Source organism: Silene latifolia, chromosome 9 (assembly GCF_048544455.1).
Source record: "Silene latifolia isolate original U9 population chromosome 9, ASM4854445v1, whole genome shotgun sequence".
Taxonomy (NCBI): Eukaryota; Viridiplantae; Streptophyta; class Magnoliopsida; order Caryophyllales; family Caryophyllaceae; genus Silene; species Silene latifolia.
This window is the reverse complement of record NC_133534.1, coordinates 202,458,729-202,479,268: the sequence shown is the minus strand read 5'-3', so window position 1 is coordinate 202,479,268 and position 20,540 is coordinate 202,458,729. Positions and strand designations below refer to the sequence as shown.

Genomic DNA, 20,540 nt, shown 5'->3' with positions numbered 1-20,540 from the left:
TTATTCGCCCGAATTCTAATTACTACTTTTATTCGCCCGAATTCTAATAATATCATCATAATTCATGTATTTTGCACGAATTTAAAAGTAACGTGTGTATTTTTTACACGGGATTAAAACTAGTTTAAGATAAGTCCTATTTTTTTTTTGATTTTTTTAATACACTTTGTATTCTTTCGATTTCCTAGGTGGTACCCTCATCTTTTAAAAACGTCAATGATACTCAAAATTATTAAAATAAAGAAAAGTAAAAAAGAGGAGAAATATTAATTAATACAAGTATGAAAGTGGAGGGTGTAGATAGACGAAAGACTGGAAAAGGTGGCCGGAGAAGACAAGTTTAGAAGTGTATAGATCATAAGGTTTCGGCGTTGAGGGAAGCAAGCAATAAAGCAATAAAGCAAAGAAAATTGTAAATAATTGTTGGGTTTGAATTTAGGGATTTGTTAGTTTGATGATTTGTTTATCGATGGTAGAATTGAAGGCGTATTTAATCGGATTATATTATTCATCACAAGGATACAGTACTCCAATATGGGCTGTTCTTATAGCTGGCACCTTCGTCCTTTCTACTTTGTGTCTTTCCTTATACCTTCTGTTTGAACACCTTTCTGCTTACAAGAATCCCGAGGAGCAGAAGTTTCTGATTGGAGTCCTGTTGATGGTTCCTTGTTATTCTATTGAATCGGTAACACTTTTTACTCACCCTATTCATCATTGAGATAATATGTGTTGTTAGTTGTTACTATGCTCACATGCTTCCTTTCTGCTGCAGTTTGTCTCAATGATGCGCCCCCAAATAAGTGTTGACATTGAGATATTGCGTGATTGCTATGAGGCTTTTGCCATGTATTGCTTTGGCAGATACTTAATTGCATGTTTGGGTATGTTTTATCATCATCTCATGCTTTCTTTTATGCATTTTTAATTATGATGACCAATTACTAAATGACAAGCGGAACAAATTGAGTGTAAATGATCAAATTGTTCATCAAGTTCATTCTTAAAATAGAAAGGACAACAATTGACTGAGACACCAAAAATAGAATAGGACAAAAAATGACCGGGACAGAGGGAGTACTTTCGTTTATGTGTTCGTCTTTATTTGTTGGACAAGGCCAATTGTGCCTTTTGCTTCATAATGCGGTGTTGCTAAAATATTCACCTTCCTGTATTTCCCCCCAAAACCAACTGTTTTTAGTGGGTATTTAGAATGCATTCTTCTAAGTTGGACAACCTGAAAAACCCTTTAGTCTACTCACACTGACCTCTGAATTCCTCATCGCCTGCCCAAAAGCTTCTTTTGAGTTATTAGGGTAATATGTGTTTCTTAACGCAAGGGGATCTGATCTTTTTTATATATATCACTAAAATGGATACATGCACAACAAGGAATCAAATATTGTGGCAAAATGATAGCAGTGTTCATCTCTTTGTAGCAGTGTTCATATATTTTGCTTCATGGTATGATACAATGATCTATAAATTTAAACTTTATGATCAGAAGATGTGTTCTAGAATAACTTATAAGTTTAGTTTAAAAAAGCACGCCTAGGGGGAGGCTCAGTGAGACACTAATGCTGTAATGCTTTCAGGCCCTTGTGTACAAAAATCGTAGTTAATGAGGCACATTATTATGCAATTTCTATATCATTTTCTTCAACTTCCTTTATTACACCCCTCCTCTTTCTCCATTATCCCAAGTTTCATTTCTTCACATGCTAACCCTCTTTTAAATCCTAATAAGGGTGTGTAATACCCCAGTGCTGATATTTAGGATTCAAGAGCTCGCTTCCGTGTAGTTGGTGCTTGTTGTACAATATCTCTCTGCAGAATACTACATGTTGCTACCCGAATTCACTCAGCACCCAGGAAAGGAAAGCTTGAACTGGTTCACACTTATGATATGCTGTTTGCTTAAAATTGGGATGTATCAAAACACCAATAAGTGCATATTTCATTTCGAAATTGTCCTTTGTTAGTATAAGTGCTCTGCAAAAATGTTATCTGCGGCATCACGACTTTTGAAAAAACTGTTAATGCATGGTTTCCTTTGTGTATGTGATCAACTGTAGCCTGTATTGATAGATTTGTCATTTGAATTCTATTTGTTTATGTAACTAAAAACAGGAGTTTAGTTACTGGTAAATGATATTTTCAAGGAAATTTATTTTTTCCAGGTGGTGCTATCCCATAACGTAACTCGTGTGATGAATGTCGTTTTAATGTTGTCTATCATTTACTTTACTAAAAGTTCATTAGTAGCTAATACTTATAAGTTGTAGTTGTTTGTTTGATATCCTAAGGATTGTGCTTTAGTGTCAAAATTCTGCGCAGTTCACTTCTATTTATTTCTAAAAAGTATTACATTACTCTCAAAGGTGGTGAAGAGAGAACGATTGAATTTATGGAAAGGGAAGGACGTGCAGCTCATAAGGCGCCTCTATTGGAGCATAGTTCTGAAAAAGGAGTTGTGAAACATCACTTTCCGATGAGTCTTTTCCTTAAACCATGGGTACTTGGTCAGTGGTTTTACCAAGTCATCAAGATTGGAATTGTTCAGTATGTATGTCTGAAGGCCTCTGCTACTATTTGTTCACACCGTTTTATTGGAAATGATAATTTTGTATTTTTTTTTTGTTACAGATGATTATCAAAGCATTGACTGCTATCACTGCTGTTATTCTTGAGTCTCATGATGTATACTGTGATGGGGACTTTAAGTTGAATTGCGGGTAAGGAACTTATTCATATATAATTTTAGAAAGACTATGTTTCATAGAATTATGAATTGATGATGTTATATTGTTATTCTGTTTTTTTCCAAGTGGTATATTTTTGGAGAGTGATATTATGGATATTGCTGTGAGGATTCACCTTTATTTTCGTCTTCATGCATAGAAATCAGTTTGCGTGTCTTGTTATGGAATGGATCCATCATCCATGTTTCAGAGCCATAGTGAGGTTGTGACTGAAAATTTAAGACACATCTTACAAGACTCATTTAGCTATTTAGTTCAACATCACGGCCTATTGTATAGTGAAATTGACAAAAATTGTTAATCGTTAAGTCAAAGAGTTCATAAAATGGGTTGAAAATGTTAAAAAAACGCTTCTCTTCCTTCACTTTTGTTGTATCTGCTCTTAATTTCTCTTTTCCTATATTGACAAGTCGAAATTACATTATTTTTTATTCATCCCGGTTAGTTTGGCTTCAACTTTCCTGGTTAGGATTACTGTGTGGACTGGGGCCTTTTTACCTGCCTAGCTCACAAGGACATGTTTTAGAGAGGCTGTAGTTAATTGCAAACAAAAAGTAACAACATTCTCTTTGTGTCTTGTGTGGGACAGAATCAATCATCCATGTTTCAGAGTCATATCATAATGAGGCTGTGTCCAAAAATTTAAGATACGTCTTAAAAGACTCATTTAACTATTTTATTTCAACATTACGATCTATCCTAATGTGAATTATACAAAATTTATCAATCTGTACGTTAAGAGTTCATAAAATACGTTGATAATGTTAAATAAAGAGAATGTACAAAGGTTCATTCCTCTCTCCTCCTTCACTTGTGTTGTGTCCGCTCTTCATTTTTGTTTTCCTATATTGATAAGTAGAGGATTAAATACGTTCTTTTTTTTTTTTATTCAATCTCGGTTAGTTTGGCTTCAACATTCCTGGTTGGGTTTACTGAGTGGGCTGGGGCCTTTTTTTTTTTTTTTTTTTTTTTTTTTTTTTCTCCTGCCTAGCCTCACATGGACATGTTTTTCAACATTCTTCTTGTGGTTCTAAGCTTCTCGTGATAGCAGAGTAAAAGGTAGACGCCTATAAGGCTTTACCATCGTGTTGAAAAAAATAGAGGCCTTGTTTTTCAATGATCCATGATGAAATTCGTGCTGAGAATCGTATTCTGGTAGTTTAATTACTTGTAAAAAAGCTCATTCAACCTAAGTGTAAGCTATCTATCAAGTAAAAAGCTCATGTCTTTTTTTCCCTATATTTCAAAAAATCATATGTGTGTGCTTTTATTTGGACTTTCTCTGGACTTTGGGTGCAAGGTTGCATGAATCACTTTTTGATTGTGGCTTGATGAATGTGGGGTTAGTGCTGTGATGAAACCGATGATTGTTATTGTAGTGTTTGGTTTCACACATGTCCTTACAATCAAATACTGTCCTGTAAAAGAACTGGAAGCGAGATTGAGGGTCTGATATTAGCATATAAGTGAATTTCTGTTTCTTACGAGGGTTTGACATTCTTGGGAAAGCGCACTGATTATGACACCTCTAATTTTACATATTGTGATATTTAAGTGACATGATGTGAGTCTTTGAGTTTATTTATTTAGTTAATATAAATCTAGCAGATTCTACTCTTGGTTCATAGTAGAAATGTATCAGCGTTTCTTAAGATATGAACCCTTAGCAAAGACTAGTTGAGTGAAATATCCACTTTGCTATTTTCCTTTATAATTGATTATATTGATGGGGAGTTTTCCTCACATGTAGTTTGTAGTGCTTCATTGCTAATACTGTTATCTTCATGTATTCACAGAAATGTTGTGCGCTTCATTATGCACTTGATCATTGCCACACAGCTGAGTTATTAGTCAATAAGCTATTGAATGACTGTCATTTATCTTACTACATCTCTGTGTATCTTCTGTGTATCTTGTAGGTATCCATACATGGCCATAATTCTAAATTTTAGTCAAACATGGGCGCTGTATTGCTTGGTGCAATTTTATACAGTAATAAAGGATGAATTGGCCCACATTCAACCATTAGCCAAGTTTCTGACATTCAAGTCCATTGTCTTTCTAACATGGTGGCAAGGGGTGGCCATAGCAATTCTCTATGATGTCGGTCTGTTTAAGAGTCCACTAGCTCAAGCATTACAGTTCAAATCAAGCGTGCAGGACTTCATAATATGCATAGAGGTACTTCTTGTACTTAGCTAGAAAATTCTCAATTGAATACATCTGGTTTTTCAAGCTGAACATGAATCAGCCGTAAAAGTAGGTTGTCTCTTTTAAGTCTTAAGGCTTTCTTTGCATCTCTCGACTTCGATGACTTTTTACCTAGAATAAAAAGCCTACCAAGCTGCATTACACATCTCCAAAATCAATTTGTTACCTGTAGTCTAACTTTCCCACTTCGCTCGGAACAGCACTCCTCCCTCTTTCGCAAACATTTTTCCATATTTAGTTATGTGCCATTTATTCCAATAATTATAATCATAATTTGTATTTACTCCTTTTTTTTTCCATATTTCCAATGGAGCCAAATATTCATTACTCTTTGGTTCTGGATTATGATGGAATAAAGCAAAATGGCTCACTAAAGTAGCTACGCTTCTTTATCTTGTGAAGTAGTGGTCCTTCGATGCAGTTCTCGACGCAATTTTCATCTTGGGTCATTCGGAAACAACCTCTTTGTGTTGCTAACACAAGGGTAAGGCTGCGTACATCTGACCCCCCCCCCCCTACCCCGCAATTTGCGGGAGCCATTGAGGCATTGGGGTACTGTTGTTGTTTTTTTTTTTTTTTTGTACTCATACTCTTTATTTTTTACTAATCTAGATCCCTTGCAATGTCTGGGTGATATATACATAGTTTTACTTTTTGTTGTATTATTGCAGTTTTCTATGCACATCTCTTCTCTCAATATTTTTGGCAGTAATTCTAGCACTCTGCGCTGCCTTGGTCATTAATTATTCTAGTATTCTGCTCTGGGGTTTTATGCACTGTGCTCTATGGGTTTTTCTGCACTTTCTTCATACAGTTGACTGATGTTTTAACAATTAACCAGTGCAGATGGGCGTTGCTGCCGTTGTTCACCTCTATGTATTTCCGGCAAAACCATATGAGTTAATGGGAGAGCGTTTTTCAGGAACCGTGGCTGTTCTTGGAGACTATGTATCAGTTGACTGCCCTGTTGATCCTGATGAGGTTCGGGATAGTGAACGCCCAACAAAACTCCGTCTCCCTCAGCCTGATGATGATGTAAAGAGTGGAATGACTCTTGGCCAAAGTGTTCGGGACGTCGTTCTTGGTGGTGGAGGATATGTAAGCACATTTATCACTTTCTAGTATCACTTCTTTGCATGTCCTTCCGTAATGTCACGATTGTAATTGATTAGTTTATTAAAATCATGATGATTGACAAATATATTAAAAAATGGTAGAGATAGTACACAACTACACAGTACACACCCTAATGATTTCAGTTTATTGAGGACAAAAGTTAGGTAAAGGGTCCTGTACGTTCAAAAGAATTTCAGCAAAACTTTCCTCTCTGTCGTAGCTTTGACCCATTTGCTTATTGAGTGGTTGTTTTCCTTCCACTGTTGTTTTCCTTTCCACTTCTGCTTCCAAATCTTTCTTGTGTCAGAAAGTTTTTAAGTTGGCTTGTTTGAAGGAAAATGGGATCACACCTTTTCCCTCCCTTCAAATCCCTCCAATCCAACTTGCTATCTAATTACTAGAAAATCTTCCCTTCCTTTCCCTCCCTTCCCTTTTCTTCCAAATCCCCCCATCCCAACAAGAGGTAAGGAATGCAATAAAAAATTGGGGTGCAGCTTCCATTTGCATTGAAGAGGGGCTCTGAAGTTAAATGTTTGAGTATTGGGTGTCCACCATTCTTTAATGCTATTATAAAATGGTCGGTTGCATCCAGCATCCTTGCTTTTAGTGTAAATGGAAACTTGTGTATCATTTTCTTTCTCCCTTGTAGAGGGCTTTAAGAGTCATGTTGATAAAGAAATATGTTTCTCACTAGTTAAAAGACGGAGGATTGTTACTAGCTTCTTGTCACTCTGGAAACTTCAGTGGACATAGGTGGCTTGAAGTGGAGAGATTATTACACGGTGAGGGCCCACTGGCCAATGCTTTCAAATGTCAAAATGAGGATGCGGCAGCAAAGAATTGGTAACTGCCTCACTGTGACAGGCGGGGGTAATGGCCCATGCAATTAGTCTGTCAAATGAGTCATCTGGGATTGGGTTAATTCATTTATACTCCCTTCATTTTTCACTTTTCTTCGCATTTGCTTTTTAGGTCAATGTTAATGAACTTTGACCGTAAATATGTTAGAGAATAAAAATAGGGTATTGATCTTTCATGTACATGATTTACTCAATTTTTTTTGGAAAAAACCCCCAATTAATTCAATCGAAAACCAAATTTTATGTAGCTCAATTAACATATTGAAATAATCACTTGTTTGATAAGCAAATAAAGTTTCGTAATTGAAAATTTTGGGTAAAATTTGATAGATTTTAAAAGGGAGAGAACTAGTGAAGAAAGCTTTTAATTTTTTTTTTATTGATAAGGGTAGTGTATGGAAAAGCTAATGAAAAAATGTACATGATTCAGGAAAAAGCGTACATGAAAGAGCAATTACTAAATTAATACATAAAACTAAAAGAGATATCATCACATCTTTCACCATCTTTGTGTTTTGATGAAAAGAAGAGACGTGGATGTCCAAAATACGGCAAAAGTTCCTCCATGAAGACCGCATGAAAGCAAATGGGAAATAAGTAGAAAAATAATGGCAGTATTATACATGCTGGGTCAGTTAGCGCGTGCCATTACATGTCTGTCAATCCTGTCATTCTGGTAATCCATATTATGGTGTTTGTCTTTATTATGTAGCTCAACTGGCAGACGGTTTCAGCTTAGTCATATCGGATTAGCTTGTGGTCACTTTCAGACCGGGTCATAGTCGAGTGATTTTGACCTTTGAGTCGGTCAATATCGAGTCCAACAAAGTTTAGACCAGTTATGGATCAAATCAAGTCGGTGTGGGTTTGGGATCTTTTTTGGGCTTTGTTTCAGTTTACATTTCTGTCTCAGTTTAGGTTACTGGGTCTCAATTGGATGCAGTCTATGCTACTCCCTGCCACCCGTTTTCTTTTGCTCTTGATCCTAACTGTTTTGTATGCTTCAGATCGTTAAGGACGTGAAGTTTACCGTCAATCACACTGTGGAGCCCATGGAGAAGGGATTCACAAAGTTCAATGAAAAGCTACACGAGATATCACAGAACATAAAGAAACGCGAAAAAGACAAGAGAGCCAAGGATGACAGCTCCATTGCAACATCTTCCCCACAAAAGCGTGTGATTCGTGGAATCGATGATCCTCTTTTGAATGGCAGTGTGAGTGATAGTGGGTTCTCAAGGGCACGGAGCCGGAAACACCACAAAAAATCAGGGTATTCTAGTGGAAGTGGAGGTGAAAGCAGTAGCGATCAAAGTTATGGTGGATACATGATCCATGGCCGTAGATGGGTTGTCAAAGAGTAGTCGGGCCAGGTGCATTCTGTGTATAACGTGCAGCTTGGTTACGAGTAGAGTCACAGGATCATAGGAGATGAGTTGAGATGAATCTACCGGGTGATTATTTCATTGCACTCCCGAAGCTTTGCATAGTTATTTATTGAGACACAAAATTTCCGTTTCATTCACTCCCTCTTTTCAATTTTTATGGGTTGATAGAGGTGTGATGTGAAAGAATGTTGTAGAGAGCTGTAACTATTTCGAGCTGGAATCCTCTAATTACAGAGCCCTGTATATTAGGTGTTTTCAAAAATGGCAATTATACGCGATCCAGCTATTCTCTAATTTTGTCGAAATTTGAATGTCTACTACTCCATATATTAATGGTACATAGGCTTTTCCCATAGGCATATTGGGATTGATATTGTTCATATATTCCATCCATTATTTTATATATGACTTTCGTTTTACGAGGTAAGCCTTTCACTTTTAATTATATAAAAATATACTGTAGAAAAAATTATATCATTAGATTCGTCATAAAATTTGCTTTCAAAAGAGTATACGTTTCATATCATTAACTTAAATATTTTGAGAGATATTAAAAAGAGAAGTGAGTGTCTCGAAATGTAAGAATGACATATATAAAATAATGGAGGGAGTTACATTGGGAGTATCATATATCATATCAATACTATATATTAAATCCAGAAACCAAGGGACTTTAATGTAATTAAAGAAAGTTATACAAATTAATTATACTATATAGTTTTAAATCACTAGCACCGGTGTTGGACCCCCTTAAGGGATCTCAATGCAAATATTATATAGTTTGGGATAAAATTAAATTATATAGAAGTTTGATAATTTTCCTAAACATTTATAAGAGACAAAAACATGGAAAATTTCCTTAAAATAAAATAATAAATTAAGATGGACAAATTACTCAAAATAAAATAATTAATTAAGATGGTCAACTTTAAGGAGACTAAAAGAAAGAATATGCTTGGTATTTTCCCTAAATATTTATAGAATACTAGAAAATTGTCAATTTCCTAAAATAAAATAATTAGTTAGTATAAACATGCACACTTATGGTATTAATTATTATCATCATGAAATTATATACTCCGTATTAAATTTAAAATCTATGCAATTTTATTAAACTTTATAATTTATTAGATGTATAGAGATGTTAATTACTCCCTCCAATTCAGTGTTTTCTTCCCTTTGTTTTGGGGCACAAGAATTAAGGAGGGAGTTAAAAAATGAATAAAGAAAGATGGTGGGGTTTGTAGATTGGAGAGAGGAATGAATAATTGGGAATTAAATAAGGAATTGTGAGTTATGTGGGGTATGGTGAGAGGAGAGAGGGATGAATAAAATAAGAGTAAAAGTTAGGTGGGGTTTGATAATGGAGAAATGAATGAATAAAATAAGAGTAAAAAGTTTCCAAAATAAGAAAGGGGAAGAAAACCTGAATAATCCGTTTAAGGAAATAGGGAAGAAAACAGTGAATTGGAGGGAGTATTTAATATACAAAAATATAATATAAGTAGGTTATAAATAATTCAAGTTAGATTCCATAATATATAATATTGCATAATTGATAGTAATCACTCATTTGAATAGTAAAATTAATAATATTATCAGCAAGATTAGTGAAAGTGGTAGAAACAACAACGGGAGTAGCGAAATCATTAATATTAATGCGACAATAGTGAAAGTAACAATAATTACGGCGGGAGTAGTGAAATTATCAATATTAATGCGACAGTAGTGACAGTAACAATAATTACGGTGAGAGAAGCGAAAGTAACAATAATTATGGGCAAGTAGTGAAATGTTATTACTATTGTTTCATTAATAAGAGTAAAATATTAATAGCGGGAAGAGTGAATTTGTCTCAAAATTTATTTCATCGTAATTTTAGGATATGTCATAGAAAAATATATTAATGATAAAATTATGGGTTATACAATTTTAAGCAATTTTATTTAATGAAAAAAAATAATAATAGTAAGTAAAGGTATCCCGGGCGAAGCCGGGCATCAATACTAGTATTATATTAAAGCAGGAACCATCTGCCACATGTCATCAGCAGATGGCTTCTACCACGTGTCAATTTCAGCATCATTTACACTGATACGTGCATATTCTATACACTTTATTTGCAGTTTTGGCACGTATTTCCATGCATATTAGCTAGCTTAAAGCTACTATTTCTCCCGAAACGGTTTACTTTGCATTTTCTATGATTTATTGTAGGAATGAGTGGAAGTGAGCTAAATCAAGCCTAAACCGTCCTACGGAGGCAACTTCAGGGAACTTGGAAGAAGGGAGTTCGGATTCACTCACCTTGGGATGCGTGCATTGGAGTGAAGAGCTGATTTGAAGAGAGAAAGAAGCCACTACACAGCTCAGTCCAGTCGATCGACCATGCTATACAGTCGATCGACCGTTGAAGTTCAGCAGAAGCTACTGTTCTAAATTGCCCAGTCGATCGACCATGCTGACCGGTCAATCGACCAGTCTGCGAGGTGCGTTTAATTCTTCGTGTTAGACTTTTAAAAGCCCAATTGTAATTAACTCTTTTTGGCATCGCTTATCAGTAGGACGCAGCTACAATTTTAGGTTATGCTTTTCATTATTGAAGAACTCAGTTTTAGATCTAGTTTGGAGGCAAGAAAGAGGGACGACAAATCCCGAATTTGATTGTTTTATTCATCATTTAATTAGTAAGCTTTTATGCAATTTCCTTCCTCTTTGATTTCTTGTTAATTCAATCCTTTGGTTACCAATTTAATTTCAGCAATTCAGTTTTTGTCCTTTGTCTTCAATTCATTTCAATCATGTCAATCTTGTTCTTTGTCTTTAATTTTGCAATTGTTATAGTTTTAATTATGCATAGCTAATTTTATTGATTGGGAACGAGGTGAGCCATGGCGTAAATTAGGATTATTTGGTTAGCATGAATTCTTCCATATCGATCTTGTTGTCTTTTGATAAACCTTTTTACTAGATTGAAAGATTAGTAATTTAAATTATCATTAGATTGGAATTTCCTTTGAGCGAAAGCTTTGAGAAATTCTTGGGAATTAGAAGACCGTAAGGTTAATTTGAGCATAATCGAAAGGCCTGCTCATTTTCCTCGAGGCCGTATTATAGGACCTCTGCTACCTTATTGACTTGACCTTAGCCATGGTGAACCGAAGTTCCCGATCTCTCTTTTATCTTGTTGAGAAATTTCATACTTAGCAATTAGTCATTAGAATCAACCAAATTCAAAACCCCCATTTAATTGTTACTTTTATAGACTGGAAATAGCAAACAAAATTAATCTTGTCTCTCTGTGGTTCGACCCTTACTATCACTAGCTATAGTTTTAGTTTGGAATTATAAATTTAATTTTGATATAAAACGACGGTATCAAAGTTTGGCGCCGTTGCCGGGGAGACGGTGTAATTCTGTTTGCTTTATTTTTAGTTTATTTTTCTTGTCTCAAGGAACTTTGGTTCCTTGAGGTCGTTGCTTACCTTTGCTTCTAGTTTGGCTTTTGCGCAGTTAGAAGACAGGTTTTTGAGAGGAAGGCTTGAGTACTCTCAGTTCTGCGAATATGGCTACAATATATGATAATCTTCAGCCAAAGGAGCACCACCTTCCAAAGGGGCACGTGTTACCTACCCCTACTACCGGTAACTTCAATTTCGTTCCTCTTATATCGATTTAGTGGAGCGAAATCGGTTTTTGTTTACCGGATGAGGACCCCTTGAAGCATATGGAAATTTTCACGGACTCATCATTGCTTCCATACCTATACCACCGGGGTGACTCAGGATGAAGTAAAGGGGGTGATGTTCTTATACTCCTTGAAGGATTCGGCGCGAGATTGGTACCGCTACCTTGATAGGGTAGCAGCTGGAGTCACAGATTGGACATCTTTAGCATTAGCCTTCTACAAGAAGTACTTCCCGCTTTCAAAGACTGATGCCTTGAGAAGTAAAGTTACAAATTTCCAGCAAGGAGCTGATGAGGGCTTTTGTGAGGCATGGGGACGTTTCAAAAGTTTGGTCCGAGCTGTCCCTCACCATGGTTTCCAAAGCGTGGTATCTTTGCAACTTATTCTACAATGCTTTATATGATGATTACAAGGTCATCCTGGACGCAGCTGCGAATGGTAGGTTCCAAAACAATACCGGTCAGAATAGAGGTTGGAACACTATTGAGGAGATGGCGGTCCATAGAGCTGAGTTTGGGAGTTCACGTGGAAATTCACGAAAGCAAAGTGATGAAATGAGTACCGTTGTGACACTCATTACTTCTATTGCTGCCCGTCTCGAGAAGCTCGAGGCCTCTGAAGCTTCCAAGGAAAGAGTTGAAATTCCTGTCCATAATTCAGATGAGACCGCGAAATTGAGAGAAATGGTCCAAACTCTTTTGGTTCAAGTGGCGAATATAGAAGCAACCGGGATTGAGTCCTCAAAGAATTTTGTGAAGCAGTTGGAGAATATAGAGGCTAAGCAAGTCGCCAATTCTTCGAGCAATTGTGAAGGGCCAATCGAAACGATTAATGCCATTAATCTCAGAAGTGGCCTCTCTTATGAAGGTCCTGACAAGCCAAGAGGAGACTCGGGAAATGATGAAGAAGCCAGTTTAATTTCTGGTGCAAAAACGAGCTTATTTGCCAGTACCACCAGTCGATCGACCAACAACAGCAGTCGATCGACTGGGATGTCAGATGGAAAATTTTCTGATCAGAAACTATTCACGCCCAGCATAAGCAGTCGATCGACTGACACCAATGGTCGATCGACTGAGGTTCCTGAAGAAACAGTCTCTGTCCAGGAACTGTTCACGCCCAGCCTGGTTGGTCGATCGACCGAGACCAATGGTTGATCGACTGGGTCTTCAGTGCAGGAAGCAATTATGTCATCTAATTTGCATGATTCTACACTTATTGATGATTTGACGGAGATTTTAAACTTACGGAAGCCGAAGGTTACTGATCCTACGGCCAGTGTTGCAGTCCCTTATCCGGAGCGTTTAAAGAACACTAAGCTGGAGCGCAAGTTTGGTAAGTTTTTGGAGATGGTCCAAAATCTCGAGGTGACGATTCCTTTCACTGATCTAATTACCCAGGTACCCTTTTACGCTAAATTTATGAAAGACATTTTAAATCGTAAGAGAATTTTTCGTGATGATGGTAATGTTGCTTTTGTGGAAGAATGCAATGCTCTTTCGCAAATTAATATACCACCCAAATTGAAGGACCCGGGTAGTTTTCTATTCCCTGCACTATAGGTAACCACGAAATTGGGAAGGCCTTTTGTGATTTAGGGGCCAGTGTCAGTGTCATGCCATATTCTGTTTGCGAAAGGTTAAATATTGGTAGACTCAAGGTGACCGATATTACCGTTCAAATGGCAAATAGATCGACTCAGAGACCTATAGGAGTTCTAGAGGATGTACCCGTTCGAGTGGGTAAGTTTTTTATTCCTGTCGATTTCGTTGTTTTGGACATTGCCGAGGACAGTCAGATACCTATTATTTTAGGTAGACCATTTTTACATACAACTGGGGCTGTAATAGATGTCAAACGCGGAATCATAACCTTAGAGGTAGGGGATGACACCATTGAGTTCAGTCTTGCTCGCAAGGCGATCCGAACCTCGCCGATGATGATACGTGTTATTCCATTGATATTGTTGACAGGGCTGTTACTTTTAATTGGAGGGAATCCTTAGCCAAGGATCCCTTAGCTGATCTAACCCGTTTAGATGAGTGTGCAGGTAATACAATGGAGAATGCTGAGGAGCCAGGTGCTTTGGTAGCCTCAATGGAAAGCTACGAGCTCACAGAGGAAGAAGATGAGATGCTCTTGAGCCTGGCCAACGAGAATTTGGTAAACACCTGCTATTCCATTGAAGCTGATTCTGTCTATGCTGTAGAGGTAAAGGTGCCAGAGCGTAAGCCACTTCCTCCTAATCTTAAGTATGTTTTTCTAGATGATACGGAGCAGTACCCAGCTATTGTTAGTGCTAAGCTTAATGATGACCAGCTGTCTGCTTTGATGTGTGTGCTTAAGAAAAACAGGAAGGCTCTAGGTTACTCTTTGGATGACATTAAGGGCATCAGCCCTGATGTTTGTATGCACAGGATAGAGCTGGAGGAAGGCTACAAACCTTACAGACAGGGTCAACGCAAGTTGAACCCGAAGATGCAGGAAGTTGTTATGGCTGAGGTGATGAAACTACTCGATGCAGGTATTATTTATACAGTTGGCAACTCCAAGTGGGTTAGCCCAGTTCAGGTAGTTCCGGAGAAAGGAGGGACTACTGTGGTTAAAAATGAGAAAAATGAATTAATACCGACACGAGTTGTGACAGGGTGGCGGATATGCATTGATTATAGACAGTTAAATGCCGCCACCAAGAAAGACCACTTCCCCCTCCCTTTTGTTGACCAAATGACTGAAAGACTTGCTTCTAACAAATTTTTCTGTTTTCTAGACGGATATTCAGGGTTCTTTCAGATCCCTATTCATCCGGATGATCAGAGTAAGACCACTTTTACCTGTCCACAGGGTGTTTTTGCATATCGTAGAATGCCTTTCGGATTGTGTAACGCCCGCTACCTTTCGAGGTGCATGATGGGGATTTTTTCCGATTATATAGAGAATATTATGGAAGTATTCATGGATGATTTCTCGGTTTATGGTAGTGACTTTGATCGTTGTTTAGCTAATCTTGATAAAGTCATGCGGCGTTGTATTGATGTTAATCTTGTTTTAAACTGGGAAAAGTGTCGGTTTATGGTCAATGAGGGAGTTGTGTTAGGGCATCGATTTCGATAAGGGTATACATGTTGACAAAGCAAAAGTGCAGGTGATTGAGCAATTGCCTCCTCCCGTGAATGTTAAAGGAGTGAGGAGTTTCCTTGGTCACGCTGGTTTTTATCGGCGTTTCATTAAGGATTTTTCAAAAATTGCTAAACCACTTACACAATTGCTCCTTAAGGATGCTGTCTTTGAGTTTACTGATGAGTGCCTTTTAGCTTTTAACAGGTTGAAGGAGGCTCTAGTTTCGCACCAATCATTCAAATTACTGATTGGGATCTCCCATTTGAGATCATGTGTGATGCCAGCGATTATGCAATTGGTGCAGTTTTGGGACAGCGGAAGAATAAAGCTTTGAATGCCATATACTATGCGAGCCGAACTCTGGATGAGGCTCAAGTCAACTATTATACCACTGAGAAAGAGTTTCTAGCTGTAGTTTTTGCCTTAGACAAATTTCGGTCTTATTTGTTAGGTTCTAAGGTTACTTGTTTATACCGACCATGCAAATAAAGACTCTCTTTCTCAAGAAGGATGCGAAGCCGAGGCTTTTGAGGTGGATACTCCTTTTGCAGGAGTTTGATTTGGAGATCAAAGATAAGAAAGGGGCAGAGAATGTGGTGGCTGACCATTTATCTCGCCTGCAGCTGACAGAAAGGGAGGATTCGTTACCTATTAATGATTCTTTTCCTGATGAGAGTCTGTTAGCTATTACTACTTCAGGGTCTTATCCACCTCTGTGGTTTGCTGATTTTGCTAACTTTGCTGTGACAGGTAGGATACCACCCGAGCTTTCATGGCAGCAGAAGAAGCGGTTCGCTTATGATGCTAGACAATACTTTTGGGATGATCCTTATGTTTTCAAGGAATGCGCAGACGGTCTTATCCGTAGATGTGTGCCTCAATGGGAGGTGAAGAATATCCTAGAGGCTTGCCACTCTTCTGCTTATGGTGGTCACCATGGTCCGTCCCGGACTGTGGCTAAGGTACTCCAATCTGGTTTCTTTTGGCCTACTTTGCATGCAGATAGTCGCAATTTTGTTCTTTGAGTGTGATGCCCACAAAGATCGGGAATATTTCAAGAGACATGAGATGCCACAGGTAGGCATTCTTGAGGTTGAGATTTTTGATGTCTGGGGCATTGATTATCAAGGACCTTTTCCGAGCAGTCAAGGTAATAAATATATCCTCGTAGCTGTAGATTATGTGTCCAAACGGGTAGAAGCTATTGCTACTCCCCATTGCGATGCAAAAGCCGTGATTAAACTGTTTAAAAAGATTATTTTCCCTCGTTTTGGTGTCCCTAGGGTTGTCATTAGCGATGGTGGAATGCATTTTAAAGAGAAACAACTTAGTGCTTTATTGACTAAATTCGGTGTCCAACATCGTAGAGGTTTGGGGTATCATCCCCAAACTAGTGGTCAGGTTAAGATTTCTAACAGAGAATTGAAAGAAGTCTTAGCTAAAGTTGTTTCTAAATCACGGAAAGATTGGAGTCTTAAGTTAGATAATGTCTTATGGGCTTATAGAACCGCGTTTAAAACGCCAATCGGGATGTCACCATACCGATTGATTTATGGTAAGACATGTCATTTGCCTGTTGAGTTAGAGCGTAAGTCTTGGTGGGCTATATGTGATTTGAATTTGGATCCTAACCTCTCTCGTGAGAAACGCATGACACAAATTAAATGAGCTGGAGGAATTTAGGTCAGCCTATGATAATGCTAGGATCTACAAAGAGAAAACCAAGCGCTGGCACGACAAAAGAATCATCAAGCGCGAGTTCCATATTGGCGATAAGGTACTCCTTTTTAATGCTCGTATCCGTTTATTTCCTGGTAAGCTGAAATCCAGGTGGACCGGCCCCTATACGGTCACAGCAGTTACAAAATTCGGATCAGTTGAATTGGAAACCTCTGCTGGAGAAAGGTTCAAAGTTAATGGCCAATATGTGAAGCATTATCCCGGATCAGATGAATTTGTTGGGAAAGTCGAGGTATTGTACTTCGACCCGTTATCGAATGATGCAAAGTGAGGTAAAAAGGTCGTGCGGGACCTCTTAAACCAGCGCTAACCGGGAGGCAACCCGGCTTGTAAATATTTTTGTAATTAGGAATTTTATTTTGTTATTTCATTTAATTTGCATTTTGAGCTTTGTTTATTTCTTTTTAATTAGCACTTTCTTGGTTTGAAAAATGCGCGCCTTTGAGAATTTTTGCAAGAATTTATTTTATGCAATGTGCGTAGGATGATTTACTGAATGTTCATGCGAGAAGAACGGGATATTGAAGTGGCAATTCGAGTTTTTGACGATTTTGAGTTTAATTGCCAGCGTTTGTAGTCGATCGATCCGTTTACTCGATCGATCGATCGAGAAGAGAAAAGTCCGAGAAGTGTTTAAGGGGAGATCGGTCGATCGACCGTGTCAGGTGGTCGATCGACCACAGCGCGAGTCCAGATGGCATTTTAATAAGGGAGTCTTTCTTTCTTTTCTCATTCATTCATTCTTACACTTTCACAAACTCAGAAAACTCAAAAGCAAACCCTATTTCTTCCCCTTTTTCGCGATTTCCTTGCTAATCCATCCCTTCATCTCGATTTTTCTTGCTTAAATCTTCAAGGTATGTCTCTAATCTTATTTCCATGCTTTATATTCGATTTTTACTGAAGTTTCATGCCAAATTTTCGAGCTTTGTTCCCTTGAGACGGAAATATCGATTTGGGATAATCGATTTTGGGGGTTGATTTCTTGTCGTTTTTATGCTTTAATCGCTTGTTCTACCCTTTTCCTTTGATTTTCAAGCCATATTAGCAATTGTAGGATGCTTAAATCAGTTTCCCCCAAATTTTGGAAACCCTAATTTCGGTTTCAGATTCTGAATTTTTAATAAGGTTTCATGAATTGTTATTGCTAAAGGTTAGGGGAAGCTCATTACTAGTTTGTTGTTTGCAGGAAACAACAATGTCAAAAGGAAAGGAGCACATGTTTGAAGGGCAGTCTAGCCAGGGCGCTGCCAAGAGGCCGCGGGGTCCGCCACTGATGATCGAGGCAACTACGGATAGTCTACCTGACTATCCGCAAGTTATTTTTTCCAACTCTACTCAGCGAGCCAAGTTCGCTCTTTTTGTCGCGAGAATGAAAGTAACAGCCACCCGATTTCTTCACAAACCTACTTTAGAGAAATTAGGCTGTTATGAGTCTGTTGTGTCCCTGCTAAATGGGACAGGAATGATGGGTCTTGTGGACATGGCTGAGTTCACGTATTACATTTTGACCCTCGAGTTCTTTTCGTCTTATGCTTTTGACTCGGCCTCTTTCAAGGATAATAAGACTAGTGCTTGCATCTCTTTTCGGCTATTCAATGTCAACTACTCCCTGACATTAGCCGACTTTGCTGGTTTTTTGGGTCTTTATTTCGAGGGTAGAACCTCGGAAACTTCTGATATTCACCGAGTCATGTGGTCATGTATTAGTGATTTTTACGGGCCTAAGAGGACGGGCACTTCCGTCCACTTGCCCCCTCTTCGTTATTTTCTACGGCTAATGGGTAACACCATTTTCGGCCGTAAGGAGTCGAATAATGTGAATACTATTGAATTTTCGATTTTAGCGGGCTATCTGAACATTGAAAGTCGGACAGCCCGTATCTATAACATTGCTTATTTGACTGTCGCTCACTTTCAGACTGTAAGTGAGGGCACTTTGGCCACTATTGCTTGTGGCGGGTTGGTGACGCGTATCGCCAACCGTTTAGTTCTACTTTTCCCTCAAGAGGAGGCCCCTATAGACCCTGACCTACGCTTCATGGATCTTGCCTACGCGCAGTCCGTGAAGTGGATGGATAGTAGGAGACGGTGGAAGATCGATTCTTTCATCTGCGACCCCATCCCTGTCCTTGGCTACCCTCCTATCCCGCCCCTCACCACTGTTTCGGGGGCAGCTCGCCCGCCCTTGCCTAGTTACAGGCTCCCTATTAGGGCGGGTACTGCTACTGCTAGCACTTCGAGGAGAGCTCGTGCCTCCTCTTCTCAGGCACCCTCTCCCTCCACTCCTGCTCCCACCAGCTACCCGACCACTTTTCGTCCTCCCCCACCTACTGTTATCCCTCCGGTCATGGACCAAAGGGGGATGTCACGTGTGTTGAGTGACTTGTGCAGGAGCTTTGACCAGCACAGACTTGACACGGCCTTAGCCCTGTACCCAGTTTACGAGGAGTACGCCCGGGGAGGGATGCTCCCACAGGGTGCCTGGACTCACCCGTCTTTCTTTGTCCCTCCGGTGGGCGGTTACCCTCAGCCTGCCAGGAGACCTCCTCCCACGACTACTACTACTGCCGCTGCTGCGGAGGAAGAGGAGGATGACTCAGGGTCGGATGAGTCTAGTGGTTCCGAGTACGACAGTCGCAGTTAGAAGCTGGTGACCTCCCCGTTTTTGGCTGGTTTGGGGAGGTATTCTTTTGTGAGTTTCCGATCCCTCTTTATTAGTTTCTTTTTATTTTGTTTTGCTTTTATTCTTCCCTATTTTTGCTGGTGATTTGCTGCTGAGCACAATGGGGGCATTGTGCGTTTTGGTTTGGGGAGGGTATTTGCATATGTCTATTGCATCTGCATTTGTTTTTTATTGCATTTCAGTCACATGTTTAGTGCATTTCTGTTTGCATTTGTTTTTCAGTTCAAAAAAAAAAAAAAAAACAAAGAAAAAAATTCATAAAAATTCAAAAATATCACGTTTACTTTTGCATATAGTTGAGTCGGGTTGGAGTTTATTAATGATGATTTTGCATTATTAGTCAAATATGCCATTCCTTGCCTTTTCACAACTGCTTAGCGAGAATTAAAAGTGATTTCTCAAATTTTGTTATGGAATTCATTTCGGGTAATTAGACTTGACTCATTACTTTTGGCAAACTACTTATACTTTCTGAGATATAGAGCCTTTAACTGGTGACATTCATGACCGGTTAATTTAGGACTGAGAGTAGTACTCCCTTCATTTCATGTTTTGCACGTGTATGAGTTTTGATTGCTTATTGCCTATACGCATCGGTTTGTGGTCGGTATTGCATGTTTTGAGAACTATTGCATCTTCCCCTTTCTCATTTTATCCCATTAACTCCACTATAAGCCATATCTGCCAGTTGCCCTTAACTACATCTCATACTTAGCCTACCATTGTGCCAAGCTAGGAAGTAGTAGAGGAATTTGTCGAATTATAAGCAGTTTTGGTTCGTTTTTGTAATGTTGGAGTGAATATTTATGAGAAATGGAGGAATTGCAGGAGTGTCAGCCTGAAGAAAAACAAAGGAGAAAATCAGGAGAGGAAAAGAAAGAAAGAAAAAACTCAGAAAAATGAAAAAAAAAATAATGTTCACCTGGGCAGAGAGCACTGGAATGCACAGGGTGGTCGATCGACTGCCAT

General features: G+C 38.6%; 1 protein-coding gene and 1 non-coding gene across 3 annotated transcripts; one reads left to right on the top strand and one right to left on the bottom strand.

Moving 5' to 3' along the window:
- Positions 1-200: 200 nt before the first annotated feature.
- On the top strand, positions 201-8,690 carry LOC141600359 (protein LAZ1). 2 transcript variants are annotated; one of them, XM_074420583.1, is made up of 7 exons: positions 201-688; positions 776-884; positions 2,382-2,566; positions 2,647-2,735; positions 4,682-4,943; positions 5,820-6,071; positions 7,957-8,690. In XM_074420583.1, the coding sequence occupies exons 1-7, from the start codon at positions 455-457 to the stop codon at positions 8,311-8,313; spliced, it is 1,488 nt and encodes a 495-aa protein (XP_074276684.1). In that variant the 5' UTR covers positions 201-454; the 3' UTR covers positions 8,314-8,690. The 2 variants fall into 2 exon arrangements, 1 of the variants encoding a protein (XP_074276684.1); XR_012524296.1 differs by having other exon boundaries at positions 266-688; positions 5,815-6,071.
- Positions 8,691-12,273: 3,583 nt separating this feature from the next.
- Positions 12,274-12,382, bottom strand: LOC141603584 (small nucleolar RNA R71). The gene has a single exon (XR_012525448.1). It is a non-coding gene; the product is annotated as a small nucleolar RNA R71 (small nucleolar RNA).
- Positions 12,383-20,540: the final 8,158 nt, after the last annotated feature.

Coding starts and splice junctions, on each gene's coding strand:
- LOC141600359 (XM_074420583.1), top strand. CDS start 455: ATGATTTGTTTATCGATGGTAGAATTGAAGGCGTATTTAATCGGATTA. Junction 689..775: donor CTTGTTATTCTATTGAATCG/GTAACACTTTTT, acceptor TTTCTGCTGCAG/TTTGTCTCAATGATGCGCCC. Junction 4,944..5,819: donor ACTTCATAATATGCATAGAG/GTACTTCTTGTA, acceptor TAACCAGTGCAG/ATGGGCGTTGCTGCCGTTGT.